At 32.4% G+C, this 14423-nt stretch overlaps 1 protein-coding gene, 1 non-coding gene and 1 pseudogene across 2 annotated transcripts; all 3 read left to right on the top strand.

The window, feature by feature from the left end:
- The first annotated feature begins 941 nt into the window (after positions 1-941).
- On the top strand, positions 942-1701 carry LOC107903147 (kiwellin-1). Its single transcript, XM_016829193.2, has one exon. It carries the CDS (start codon positions 992-994, stop codon positions 1556-1558), a length of 567 nt encoding a protein of 188 aa, XP_016684682.1. The 5' UTR covers positions 942-991; the 3' UTR covers positions 1559-1701.
- Positions 1702-3887: 2186 nt separating this feature from the next.
- On the top strand, positions 3888-3959 carry TRNAD-GUC (transfer RNA aspartic acid (anticodon GUC)). Its single transcript has one exon. It is a non-coding gene; the product is annotated as a tRNA-Asp (tRNA).
- Positions 3960-8549: 4590 nt separating this feature from the next.
- On the top strand, positions 8550-10341 carry LOC121226448 (kiwellin-1-like; annotated as a pseudogene).
- Positions 10342-14423: the final 4082 nt, after the last annotated feature.

The following is a 14423-nucleotide window of genomic DNA, read 5'->3' as shown; positions in this document are numbered from 1 at the left end:
CATTATGTTAACATTATTGGTCCTTCCGTGGATTGCCGTTTGAAATAATTGTCTGAGTCAACCAGAGCCTGACACGTAATCAAAAACTAAATTCGAGTATGTTTTAGTATGCAAATTGTTTGACAAAAAAATATTTTATTTTTATTTAACGTTTTAAAATGATTTTATTTTAATATTAAAGACAACATATTTTAATGTTTATACTATAGAATTGTATACTATTATAAATTAAATTTTTATATGAAATAAATTATATAATATATTATAAAACTAAAAGTTGAATTGGGTTTCTGGTCCAGAAATTATTGAGTTAAATTTTTTACCCAAATCTAATTTTGGTGCTTAATATTTTTATATGCACATTTCGGACCAAATTTCAAATTCTGGTCTGCCAATTAAAACAATATTATATGCTGCTGCTTTAACTAGGAAAGTTACTTTGTCAAGGTTTATATACTTATCGCTCCTCCTTTGGCTCTTTCGCCTTGGTTCTTTCCTGTGAACGGAATTTGAGACAGAAATTCTAACACTACAATATATAAATATTGTAAAGAAGTATACGTGTAATGTATGTATAGAAAATAATTTTCATTGCAAAACTCTTATGGAAAATGAAAAGCTAAGTGTAACCATCTTCAAATCCATCCAATTTAGGCATCAGCCAGTAAAATGATTTGCTGACAAGTATAATCTAAAGCCCCTTTGATCTTCATCAACAAATAGCTGCCATAAGAAATTTTAAGAAAAATAAACTAAAAGTGAACCAAACCTGCAGGAACCTCCCACATAGATGCTTCTGAATGATAAATATATTACAAAATTTGGGTAAATGATAAAATACAATTTTATCAGCTTCAGTCCATCATAAATTTTCATAGTGAAAGACCAATATTTTAAATTACTCATTGCTAAGATCTCTATATATTGCTTTTACCACTTGAAGTTTTCTGCACTAAAACATCTAAACAGAAGTGACTTAAAGAAGATAAAAATGAAGAAGCAAGTAATTTGTTCGACTGTCTTTCCTCTCCTTTGCATTCTTCTTCTTTTTCTTAGTGTTGAAGCACAGACGTGCAGCCCTAGTGGCAAGATCAAAGGGAAAACCCCTCCACCAGGGCAATGCAACCAGGAAAATGATTCTGATTGTTGCAAGGATGGCAAGTGGTACACGACATACAAATGTTCACCCCCTGTATCAAGCCAAACGAAAGCAACACTGACGCTTAACAGCTTTGAGCCAGATGGAGACGGTGGTGCACCATCTGAATGTGACAACCAGTACCACTCCGATGATGACCCTGTGGTGGCACTTTCTACAGGGTGGTATAACAACGGAAAGAGGTGTTTGAATTATATCAACATCCATGGCAATGGAAGATCTGTGAGGGCTAAAGTTGTGGATGAATGCGATTCTACTATGGGATGCGATTCGGACCATGATTATCAGCCCCCTTGCCCTAACAACATTGTTGATGCCTCGAAAGCAGTTTGGAAGGCTCTTGGAGTGCCTGAGAGCGACTGGGGCGGGATGGATATCTACTGGTCTGATACTGATTAATCACTTGATCCATATTTTTATTTATAATGTATGTACTAGAGTAAAGATTTCTTGTGCGTCTTAGTTAACATTTATGTTACTATTAATGTAAAATTTATGTATATATTATGTATTTTGAGCCATAAACTATGTTTTAAATCTTCATTATCTGCTCTATCCTTACTTCTTAATTGGAGAAATTCTTAGTGGATTCTCGAAATCAGATGAGTGTTGGATTTGGTAGGCGTTCGATAGGGGTATAAACAAGGCACTTGTGCTCGCATGTTATTCGAAAGAAATTCGAAATCGTTTCAAGCATGCGCAGCTTGAGTTATCAAGTGAGCCATGTTTGAGTACCTTATTACTTGATTTGAGCAGCTCGCGAGCTCGATCGAGTTTTTTTTATTAATAATACATTTTCAATATTTTTAATATTAGATTACTATGTCGTATACGAAACGGGTTCAAATTTAAGCTCGAATATGTAAATACTTTTTCTAACCAAGCTTAAATAGTTTGATTTTACCACGAGCCGAGTTGGAGCGTCTAGAATAATATTCGACCAAATTGGAGCCATATTTCAAGCAATGAATTTTGAGTAGAGCTCCAGCATGAATAATCTCAACAACCAGGGAGCTTATATCCATAAATCAAATGGCATATGGGTATAAAGTTCATTGTCTTTTTAACTGTTACTCTTCCATGTTTTCATAGGTCATGACTTGCGGGTCTCATCCTACGAGAACTAGGTAACATGTTTCTGGTAAGAACTAACACTGCTAGTTCATGGTTGCCTTAATTTATCAAAAAAAATTTAGGTGTATATTATGGGTTAGTATTTGGTACATTGGCGAAATATTTTTTTTATTCCACAAGCAACCTTAAAAAATTGTTATGTGTTTCTTTTTTTTAAAATGTTTTTTTAAATATTTTATTATATTCTTGTAGGACATTTGTCAACCCCTAACCTTACGGGCGGAGTCTAAAATCTCTAGTCGCAGTGTATCAAATATTTCCCCTCCTATTTTTTCCACAACTTTTCCAAATTTAGTAAATAAACATCTAATAAATACATTCCATAAAACATATATACATTTTAATGTCAACCTAAAAGGTAATAGAAAAATACAAATATAATCAATATTCAAAGTCCACTTTTATTCCTTCCATTTTATGCATGTATGCAAGCCTCTAAATAGCATTAATGCTGAAACAACACAAAGAATTATAAATCAAATAATTGGAAGTTTAAGGTTTTTTAACCTGTTTTTTCCTATTTTAAATTTTTTCTTAGTTTTACTTTATATCTTTTAATCGTATTTCACATCATTTGTTATACATCATATTTTTCTCTGATTTTTTACATTAAGATTATGGAAGGGAATCATTCATTAATGATTTGAAGAATGAATTCAATGAGAGTGTAATCAAACAGTTGCAGTGCGAGACTGAGATTTTTACCAGAAACGATTTATTACATTCAGTAGGATAGTAATTCTCTCTTAATAGAAGCCGACGGAATTGTTATTCTCAGAAAATAGAATTTATACTTAGAAAATAAATTCTCACTATTTTTTGGCGGACTAATAAACTTGAAAACTTACATGAACTGTTGTGTTTATAGCTCTACCAGTGTCATCTATCTATAGGGAGAGACGGGAGAATCTTGATTGAATTAGTAGAAAACAAATAATATTTATTTAATAGAAAAACTAATATTCTAATTTAGAGATATTTATTTAATAAAATTTCAAACACCAAATATATTTTTTTAGAGTTATTTCAAAGAAGTACGTGTTGAAATATGTATAGAATATAATTTTGTATGCCAAAATTATATGAAAAATGAAAAAGCACAATGTAACCATCTTCAAATCCCTCCAATTTAGGCGTCAGCCAATAAAATGTTCTGTTGACAAGTATAACTAATATAAGGCCTCTTGTCTCCAAACCAACCCATTTCATCTTTATCAACAAATTGCTGCCATAATATATAAAAAATAAATAAGTGAATCCAACCTGCAGGAACCTCCCACAAAGATGCTTCTGAATGATAAATACATTACAAAACTTGGGTAAATGATAAAATACCATATTATCAGCTGTATCATAAGTCATCAATTTTAGCGGTCCACCATAATTTTTTAGCACTTCACAGTTTTGTCATGACTTTTCATCCTATTTTGTATAGATCATGAAGAACAAACAAAGGAGATAATATACAAATGTTGAGGTTGAACTCTAAATAAACTAAAACGACCGATTAATCTACGGTCTCTTCTTTGCTTCTTTTGCGACCAAATTTGGCATGTTCCAAAGAGTAAAATGAATTTTAAAACCTGATCACCAAGTCGTTGTAGTATAGTGGTGAGTATTCCCGCCTGTCACGCGGGTGACCCGGGTTCGATCCCCGGCAACGGCGTTTTAAGAAGACCTTTTTTTTTTGTCAAACTTGAATGAAAATTTAACTTCCCTAAATGTCTATTCGGAGCCTTTTGGAACAGTGAAAGCAGTTTGAGCTTAATTCAGAGTTTTACTTTTAAAACTTCATTTCATGTTTTCAACTGTTTCAATTAACTTCAATGACTGGTGTCAATTAAGGAAGAAAATGAGAGAAATTTGCTAGAAAAGATGAACGAAATTACTAAAAAAGCCTTAAACTAAATAATGGTCTCCAAACTATAACGCTTTTTCAATTTATGTACTTAAAACTTTTCTTTTTTTCTCAGAAGTGTCATTTGAACTTTCATTATGTTAACACTATCGTTCCTTCCGTGAATTGCCGTTTAAAATAGTTGTCTGAGTCAACCAGAGCCTGACACGTAATCAAAAAATAAATGTTTAAAACTCAGGCTGTGAAATTTTGGGTTCAAAATGTTTAAAAACTTTTTTGAATTATTCCGATTTTTTATGAAAACTGATATTTTAATTTTCGTAAAGTGAAACCAAGACTTTGGCGCCGATTCAAGTAAGAAACTTCAAACTTTAGATACGCTTTAGATACTTTTACATTAGTTACTTTAGTAAAACTGTTTACCTCTAGAGACGGTAGCAAATCAAACATTCTCTAAACTCTAATAAAACTCTAGATTTGGGATTTTTCATTAAACTTAAGCTAATTCATAAAATTCTGAAATTGTAGATAAGATAATGAGTACGCAAGGTGCACGATGTCATGGTACTCATGCGCGAGGAGCACAAATAATTTCACTTTTGTACAAAACAAGATTCAAACTTGGAAACTAAGGGTAATCTAAGACCTTACCACTATACTAACACCCTCATTCTTGTTAACAATTAAACAAACATTACAGATAAACTAGATATGACTAGCTGGATATAGGGATAAAAATAACAAAAATTTAATTAGAAGGAAACATAAGCAAGATCTCAAACACACATCTAGAACACTTAGCCATTGAGCCAAATCGATTTACTTTACACAATAAACAATTCATATATTAAGAAACTTGGGGCGTTGCCGTTTTTTTTTAATTTTAAAGCAACATATTTTAATATTTATTTATAGTATTGTATAGTATTACAAATTTAATTTTTATATGATATAAATTATATAATACACTACAGAACTAAAAATTGAGTTGGGTTTGGCTCAGTTAGGCCAGTCTTACCTCTTCTATAATTTATATGAGTTAAATTTTTACCCAAATCTAATTTTCGCGCTAAATATTTTATATGCAAATTTACAAATTACGGAAAAAATTTTACTTTTGGTCTAACATATCTTTTTCCGGCGAATTAAAACAATATTATATGTTCCCGCTTTACCATCACAAGAGTATAAGTGCCCAGTGATTGAGACAAAAGATTATCATGCTAACGAATTTGCAACTTTCATGGAATGGTGTGATTTTTTAGGTGTTAGCGGCCGACGCAAGGATATCGCAATTACTTTTGGAGTTTTGATTTATTGTGGGTGAGTAATAGGTGAGTCTCTAACCTGACTCTTGCATGCGTACTGTTCTAATAGAAGTACATCTAAATGACGATAGTATCTCTATTAATCAGTAAGTGAAAGAAGCATAGTAAAAATGATATACATGTTATGAGAAAATATATGAAGTTCTATTGGAATAAAATGTGAATGGGTAAGTATGCATGTATAATTTGAAATATTGAACTCCAAAATTGATCCCAAACATTGCCAAGAAGGGGTTATTGTCGTTTCTCTCAACTAACTTGGGTAAGATCTCTTTTCTCCTCAATTTCTTTGTTAATCTTGTCAATTAAAAACCAAAATTTCTAGATCTGGAATCTGGGAGACTTTAAATATTTTCAAAGGTATTTTTCCAGATTTTAATGAGGTCTCAAAACATTTTAAAATTCAGCCCCAATTTCGACCACCATAGATGGTCGTGCGTGCGCATATGTGTAGAATAGGGGGCTATTTTGTTTCTTGAATCTTTCACATTTAATTCCAGCCATAATTTGAGTTCTTGAAACCTCCTAATAAACTATTAAACTCATGTAAATTAGGGAAAAATGTTCTTGATTGTTTGGGCATTCGAAACTCACAAATCGAGAAGCGTAAGTGAAATTAAACGTAAAATTAATTGTTGTTTCGACATAGTTGTACGGTAAAGGTTATTGGTTGATTAAAGTGAAGGAATTTAATCATTATTATCTACTTATTTTCCAGTATATTATTGAATTAGGTGTTGACCCAGGCACCCCGAATCAACCGTAAAGTCGAAGAACGATCGTACATACGGTTCGCATAGATACATGGTAAGGAATCGAACTAGTTTGAATTCATAAAATGGTTATTAATTTGAAAATTGGTTTGAACCCATAAGTGGGTATTTGAAAGTTGGTTAAATGGTAAATTGATTGAATTTATACTAAATTTTGGTTTAGGATCTATAAAGGTTTATTAAGGAAAATTGGAAGATTCACTATGGTGTTGCGAGAAAGCGAAAAATAAGGTGTGGGTCCTAAACTTGTAAAATTTGTTTGATAATGATAAATGTCATGCTATATTTGATAAATTAATTTCTTATTGGTTTGAGTTAATAGCCAAAATTTTAGTTTTGTGAGTGCCCGAACCAGGTGCTTTTCGGCCTTAAAAGATTGTTGTGTTGGCAACATTGCTAGCTTGACTATATGAATGTGTAATTGAGATTGTTATGTATAATTATATTACGTGATATGAGAATGTTTGATTGAATGGTACGAAATGTTGAGATATTAGGTTTATGCATGATTTAAATGCATGAAATATTACTATGATATATATACGTGAGGTTGCTATTGCTACATAGTGAAATTCGTAAAGTATGTGAATTGAACGCTATTGATAGATACCATCTGAATGGTAATTTGAAAATTGAACACTGCTTCCTTTTACTGAAAGTACGTGATTATTGAGGACATGTTGAACATGTCGAATAAATGTAAAAAGTATTGAAATATGATTATGTATGAATTTGTATGACACATTGCATGTGCATTGGGATGGGATTTTATGGTTGACGGAGGAGTTCCGTGGAGTACCGGCAGCATAATAAGCCCCCATATATTTGTAGTCAGTGCACTGCTTTTGGAGTACCGAAGGGATTGGCGATTATATGCATTATTTATTTGGCAATTTCAATGCATTATGATTATTGGTGGTTTTACCACATTGAGCTTTGCTCACATACATTAGAGTTTGGCAAACGGGTTCTGGGGAACTCGTGGTGTGTAGCGGATGGTATGGGTAGGATCTCACATGTGCATTTTCCCGATCATGTGCATTTGAAATTATTATTGGTAATGTTTGATTGTGCTATTGCTTCCTCTATGAAATTGATTGTATTAATGCTTAATACTTGCTTGTTTAATCTCACACTAAGCTTGTTAAGCTCACATCATTACCTCAACTTCTCAGCTAATGATGGAACTTAGGATTGGAATTGGCACGCGGATGTACGGCCGGCCTTGGACTTTACTTCGTCAAATTATTTTAAGTTAATTATATTTTAGGCTTATTTTATTATTATTTGATTTTAGATTGTAAAGTTTCTTTAAACTGTGGTTTGGGACTGTTTGAGATTTTGGGGTTTTTTATGCATGCACGACATGCATATTGGGTATAGAGACACGGTATTTTATAAATATTTGAAATGGACTATGCATGATATATGACTAAATTAATAATTTGACTAGTAATGGTACATTTCCCTTGCTAAGAAGATAACAAAATGATTTTTCGAAGGCAACGCCAATAGTTAGGTTTTTTTAAAAAATTAACTGAATTCACCAATTCAACAAACATGGTTGGACAAAGTAAATGGACGTTTTTCCAAAGATAACAATAGAAACCATGGTTTTATAAAAGGGAGTACTTGAAGGTTTTTAAATATCATTAGGGTAGCTTTGACATTAAGGTGTCCAATGCAGCTTTCCCGATTCGACCATGACTTCTAGGTACAGTTTAGGAGGTTACACTTGGATTCATTGATCAATTTCCTTTTCTTTTTCTTTTTACTTTACCTTTGGATAGTTTTCTTCTTTTGCAAGTATCACACCATTTTGGATTGGGGACACGACACTTCTCGATTCAATCCATTCGACTACAACAATCAATACGATTTAATTTTTCTTTTCCTTTATTTATTATTACTGTTTTTCTTATTTCCAATTTAAAGTTTTTAATTTAAGTATTGACTGCTTTCCTTTGGATATTGAGTTTATTTTTATTGGCTTTAAGTGCGAAAATTAAAAGAATGCCCCTGAGAATGCGTAAACGATCTCGTTCCCACACCGCCTCGGTTTTGTCATTGAAATACGATGGTGTTAAATTTGAATAGCAAGAGGCCGCAGATTTTTATCAAACAATTTAGGGACATACTTTCATCCTTGAACATGATTTTGATCTAGCCTCATCGTTTAATGATGAGATATAGGACGATGTACACTTTCATTGTTGGGACAATTTTTGCTTGCTTCCCAAGCAAGCTGGCATTGTACCTGTAGTGCTAGAGTTACTCCAATTTCAAAATTGGTACGCATGACCGACTATACGCCAGGCATGCTAACACTGATATTTCCCGTGCCGCCATTTGCGAGTACCATGGTGTACCGTGCTATGAAAGAGACGACCTATTGTCTCTTGACTTGAACAATTTCACAATGTTGACACGGATGCCATTCTTAGAGAATTTATCCTACTAAAAAGCCTTAAAATAAAAATTTGTCCCAAAAAATTGTCCTTTGAAATAATTGTCTGAGTCAACCAAAGCTGACACGTAATCAAAAACTAAATTCGAGTATGTTTTAGTATGCAAATTGTTTTACAAAAAAAATATTTTTTATTTAACTTTTTAAAATGATTTTATTTTAATTTTAAAGACAACAGATTTTAATGTTTATACTATAGTATCGTATACTATTATAAATTAAATTTTATATGAAATAAATTATATAATATATTATAAAACTAAAAATTGAATTGGGTTTCTGGTCCAGAAATTATTGAGTTAATTTTTTATCCAAATCTAATTTTGGTGCTTAATATTTTTATATGCACAGGACCAAATTTCAAATTTTGGTCTGCCAATTAAAACAATATTATATGCTGCTGCTTTAACTACGAAAGTTACTTTGTCAACGTTTATATACTTATCGCTTTTCCGTTGGCTCTTTCACCTTGGTTCTTTCCTGTGAACGGAATTTGAGACAGAAATTCTAACACTACTATTAGGACCGGATATCAGGAATATGATTTTATATGTATATATATTTAAAGATATTGTAAAGAAGTATACGTATAATGTATGTATAGAAAATAATTTTCATTGCAAAACTCTTATGGAAAATGAAAAGCTAAGTGTAACCATCTTCAAATCCATCCAATTTAGGCATCAGCCAGTAAAATGATTTGTTGACAAGTATAATCTAAAGCCCCTTTGATCTTCATCAACAAATAGCTGCCATAAGAAATTTAAGAAAAATAAGCTAAAAGTGAACCAAACCTGCAGGAACCTCCCACATATATGCTTCTGAATGATAAATATATTACAAAATTTGGGTAAATGATAAAATCCAATTTTATCAGCTTCAGTCCATCATAAATTTTCATAGTGAATGACCAGTATTTTAAATTACTCATTGCTAAGATCTCTATATATTGCTTTTACCACTTGAAGTTTTCTGCACTAAAACATCAAAACAGAAGTGACTTAAAGAAGATAAAAATGAAGAAGCAAGTAATTTGTTAGACTGTCTTTCCTCTCCTTTGCATTCTTCTTCTTTTTCTTAGTGTTGAAGCACAGACGTGCAGCCCTAGTGGCAAGATCAAAGGGAAAACCCCTCCACCAGGGCAATGCAACCAGGAAAATGATTCTGATTGTTGCAAGGATGGCAAGTGGTACACGACATACAAATGTTCACCCCTGTATCAAGCCAAACGAAAGCAACACTGACGCTTAACAGCTTTGAGCCAGATGGAGACGGTGGTGCACCATCTGAATGTGACAACCAGTACCACTCCGATGATGACCCTGTGGTGGCACTTTCTACAGGGTGGTATAACAACGGAAAGAGGTGTTTGAATTATATCAACATCCATGGCAATGGAAGATCTGTGAGGACTAAAGTTGTGGAAGAATGCGATTCTACTATGGGATGCGATTCGGACCATGATTATCAGCCCCCTTGCCCTAACAACATTGTTGATGCCTCGAAAGCAGTTTGGAAGGCTCTTGGAGTGCCTGAGAACGATTGGGGCGGGATGGATATCTACTGGTCTGATACTGATTAATCACTTGATCCATATTTATATTTATAATGTATGTACTAGAGTAAAGATTTCTTGTGCGTCTTAGTTAACATTATGTTACTATTAATGTAAAATTTATGTATATATTATGTATTTTGAGCCGTAAGCTATATTTTAAATCTTCATTATCTGCTCTATCCTTACTTCTTACTTGGAGAATTTTTAGTTGATTCTTGAAATCAAATGAGTGTTGGATTTGGTATGCGTTGATAGCGGTATAAACAAGGCACTTGTGCTCCTAAGTCATCCGAAAGAAATTCGAAATCGATTCAAGCGTGAGCAGCTTGAGTTATCTAGTGAGCCATGTTTGAGTACCTTACTACTTGGTTTTAGCAGCTCGCGGCTTGATCGAGCTTTTATTAATATTTTTTTATTTTTTATTAGAACTATGTTGTATACGAATGGTTCAAACTAAGCTCGAATATGTAAATGCTTTATCTAACCAAGCTTAGATAGTTTGATTTTACCACGAGCCGAGTTGGAGCTTCTGGAATAGGATTCGACCAAATTGGAGCCATATTTCAAGCAATGAATTTTGAGTAGAGCTCGAGCATGATGAATCTCAACAATGAGGGAGCATATATACATAAATCAAATGGCATATGGGTATAAAGTTCATTGTCTTTTTAACTGTTTCTCTTCCATGTTTCATAGGTCATGACTTGCGGGTAATATTCATCAATCTTCTCATCCTACGTAAACTAGGTAACATGTTTCTGGTAAGAACTAACACTGCTAGTTCATGGTTGCCTTAATTTATCAAAATTTTACCTTACTCGGATTTAGTCACCAGGGCTGGACATAGATATGCTTTTCTTTTTCAAGATTTTCATATAGTTGAAAAGTCTTTGGAAGATTATATCTTAGTATTTCTGTGCACACATGTACGTTGTATGTAAGATCTTAAAGAAAAACGATTAGTGGAGTTTTTGTTTCACCAGCACAGGGTTTTGGATGAAGGGATTATAGTCCCAGATGTTGATGGATCAGCCTGCTTTAAAAAAACACCATATGTGCCGACAAGCAGGCTCGGTGATAATTCAAGAAAGCAACCGAATCAAATATTGAAAGCTGCTATGACCGTGAACAAAGAAAAAAAAAATTTTCTCCTATTTGATAAAGACGGGAAGAATCAACTAAGGAGAGAATTTACAAATGTGGAGGTTGAACTCTCACCAATCAATCTACGTATCTAGTTTGTTACCAGTCAAAGCTTTTCGTTGAACAACTAAAACTACTCTAAATATTGTCCTCCCTTGGCTTCTTTTGTCCCTTTGCGGCCAAATTTGGAATGTTACAACAATTACAGTAAATTGAACAGTACCAGCAAGTAAGTCGTTGTAGTATAGTGGTAAGTATTCCCGCCTGTCACGCGGGTGACCTGGGTTCGATCCCCGGCAACGTCGATTATATCTTTTCTTTTTAATCTTTCTAGCTTTTTTTAGTGATGCAATCAGATAATCTACTTCCCTAAATGCTTATTTGGAGCCTTTTGGGACAGTGAAAAGCAAGATTGTTAAAGCTGCGGCACTCACGCTTAATTCAGAGTTTTACTTGTAAAATTTATTTCATGTTTGAACTCTTTCAATTAAGTTTGTTTATGTGATCAACTTCAATCACTGGCGTCTATTAAGCAAGCAACCCTATGCTTCAACAACACTTTGCATCAACAGCCTATGCTTCCACCCCTAGATTAAAAACCAAGTCTCCTAGATCCTTTAATAAGAATCTCAGTTAAAGTTTTGTTACTATTAATTAATGTAAAAGTCATATATATATATATTATGTATTTTGAGTCGTAAATTATGTTATAAATTAATCTTCATCGTTAGCTCTATTCTTACTTCTTATTTGGAGAAATTCTTAGTACTTGAATTTAGATGAGTGCTTGATTTGGTTTGTTTTATAGAGGTGTAAATGATGCACGTGTGCTCGGAAGTTGCTTGAGTTAAATTCGAAAAGAAAATTCAACTTCGATTAAGGGATTATCGAGCCAAGCTCAAGTTTGTGCAGCTTGAATTATCAAATGAACTAGGTTTCTTTAGGGTTAAGGTACCTAAGAGGTCCGTGTATTATAGTGTCTGGATCAACTTAGCCCATCTATTATTCAATGAGTTAGTTTGGTCCTATATGACTAAATTAATCCATCTAATAATAGAGGAACATATTTCATCCGAACTACCTCTCAGGTACATTCACTATTTCTTTAGTCATGATTTTTTTCAATATTGTTTCTATTAAATCTATATAGTACCATGTATATATGTTAAACCAAGCTCAAGATTGAGTAGCTTGAGTTATCAAGCGAGCTAGATTTGAGTATCTTAATACTAGTTTGAACAGCTCGAGAGCTTAATCAAATTTTTAATTGATAATAGTATTTTAATTTTAGATTACGACTTTACCTTTCATACACTTGAAACTCAAATTTCAAAATTTTTTTTAGTAAAGTATAAAATTTTGTATATGGAATGAGTTTGAATTGAAGCTAAAATATGTAAATCAGGTGAACGAGCTTACTTTAATAGAGCTTAAATAGAGTTAAAGCTTCTAAAATAGTATTTGATTGAGCAAGAGTGGAGTTTTGAACAACAAATGTCAAGTAGAGCTTGCGCTTCTCATTGTTTGAGTACAGCCCTAGTGTTTTACTCTTGTATATTCAATATTATTTTTTGTTTTTTTCATGAATTTTGAGGATCCTTATAGGATCATCATATGGATCAACATAGTCCATAATTATTGTTTGTAATCAAATGGTCAAGTTTCAACTCACTAAATTACAGTTAAACAGGAAAATTCAAATCCTACTTGGAGTGTACAATAGAGGTGGTGATAACACTATTCGTGGAAATCCTAATCTGAGACTAGAGTTTGCCACCCTTTGCAATTTACTTAGGCTGTTGGGTCTTTCGTGTATCAGGCCAATTATATGTTCTATCTTATCTTTTAACGAACTTATATAATTTATTCAAACCTAATAAATATGTTATCCTATGTCCAAACTATTATTTATTCTTTTAATTAATTAAATTAAATTAAATATATTATTTCTCAACTAATTTAATTTCATTGAAGTCATGACAACTTATCGTACTAAATTTATGTTAATACTTTTCTTTTTTGGCACTTCAGAAGTGTCATTTCAAATTTCATTATGTTAACACTATCGTTCTTTCCGTAAATTGCCATTAAAATAATTGTCTAACAACCAGAGCCCGACATGTAATCAAAAAATAAATGTTTAAATTCGGATTGTGAAATTTGGGTTCAAAATTTCAAAAACTTTTTGAATTATTTGGAATTTTTACAAAAATTGATATTTTAATTTTCGTAAAGTGAAACCAAGACTTTGGCGCCGATTCAAGTAAGAATCTTCGAACTCTAGATATGCTTTAGATACTTTTACATTAGTTACTTTAGTACAACTATTACCTCTAGAGACGGTAGCAAATTAAACATCTTTAAACTCTGATAAACTCTAGCGTTAGGATTTTCATTAACTAAGCTCATTCATACAACTTGAAATTGTAGATAAGATAAGTAGGCAAGGTGCACGATGTCATGGTACTCATGCGCGAGGAGCACAAATATTCCACTTGTACAAAACAAGATTCAAACTTGGAAATAAGGTAACCTAAGACTTTACCACTGAACCAACATCTCATCTTGTAACAATTAAACAAGATATAGATAAACTACTGTGACTAGTTATATACGATAAAAATAACAAAACTTAAGTAGAAGGAAACATATACAAACTCAAACACACATCTAAACACTTAACCATTGAGCCATATCAATTTACTTTACACAATAAAAAATTCAAATATTAAGAACTTGGCCGTTACAGTTTTTCTAATTTAAGACACATATTTTAAGTTATATTTATATTGTAAGTATTAAAATTAATTTATATATAAAAAATATAATAACATAAACTAAAATTGAGTTTTGGCTCAGTAGGCTAGTCTAACTTTCCATTTATATGATTAATTTTTACCAATCTATTCGTGCTTATATTTTAAATAAATACAGACAAAATTTTAAATTTTGATCTAACATATCTTCTTCCTGCGAATTAAAACACATATATGTTGCTGGTTT

Source organism: Gossypium hirsutum, unplaced genomic scaffold (assembly GCF_007990345.1).
Source record: "Gossypium hirsutum isolate 1008001.06 unplaced genomic scaffold, Gossypium_hirsutum_v2.1 scaffold_186, whole genome shotgun sequence".
Classification (NCBI taxonomy): Eukaryota; Viridiplantae; Streptophyta; class Magnoliopsida; order Malvales; family Malvaceae; genus Gossypium; species Gossypium hirsutum.
This window is presented reverse-complemented; position numbering and strand designations above follow the sequence as displayed.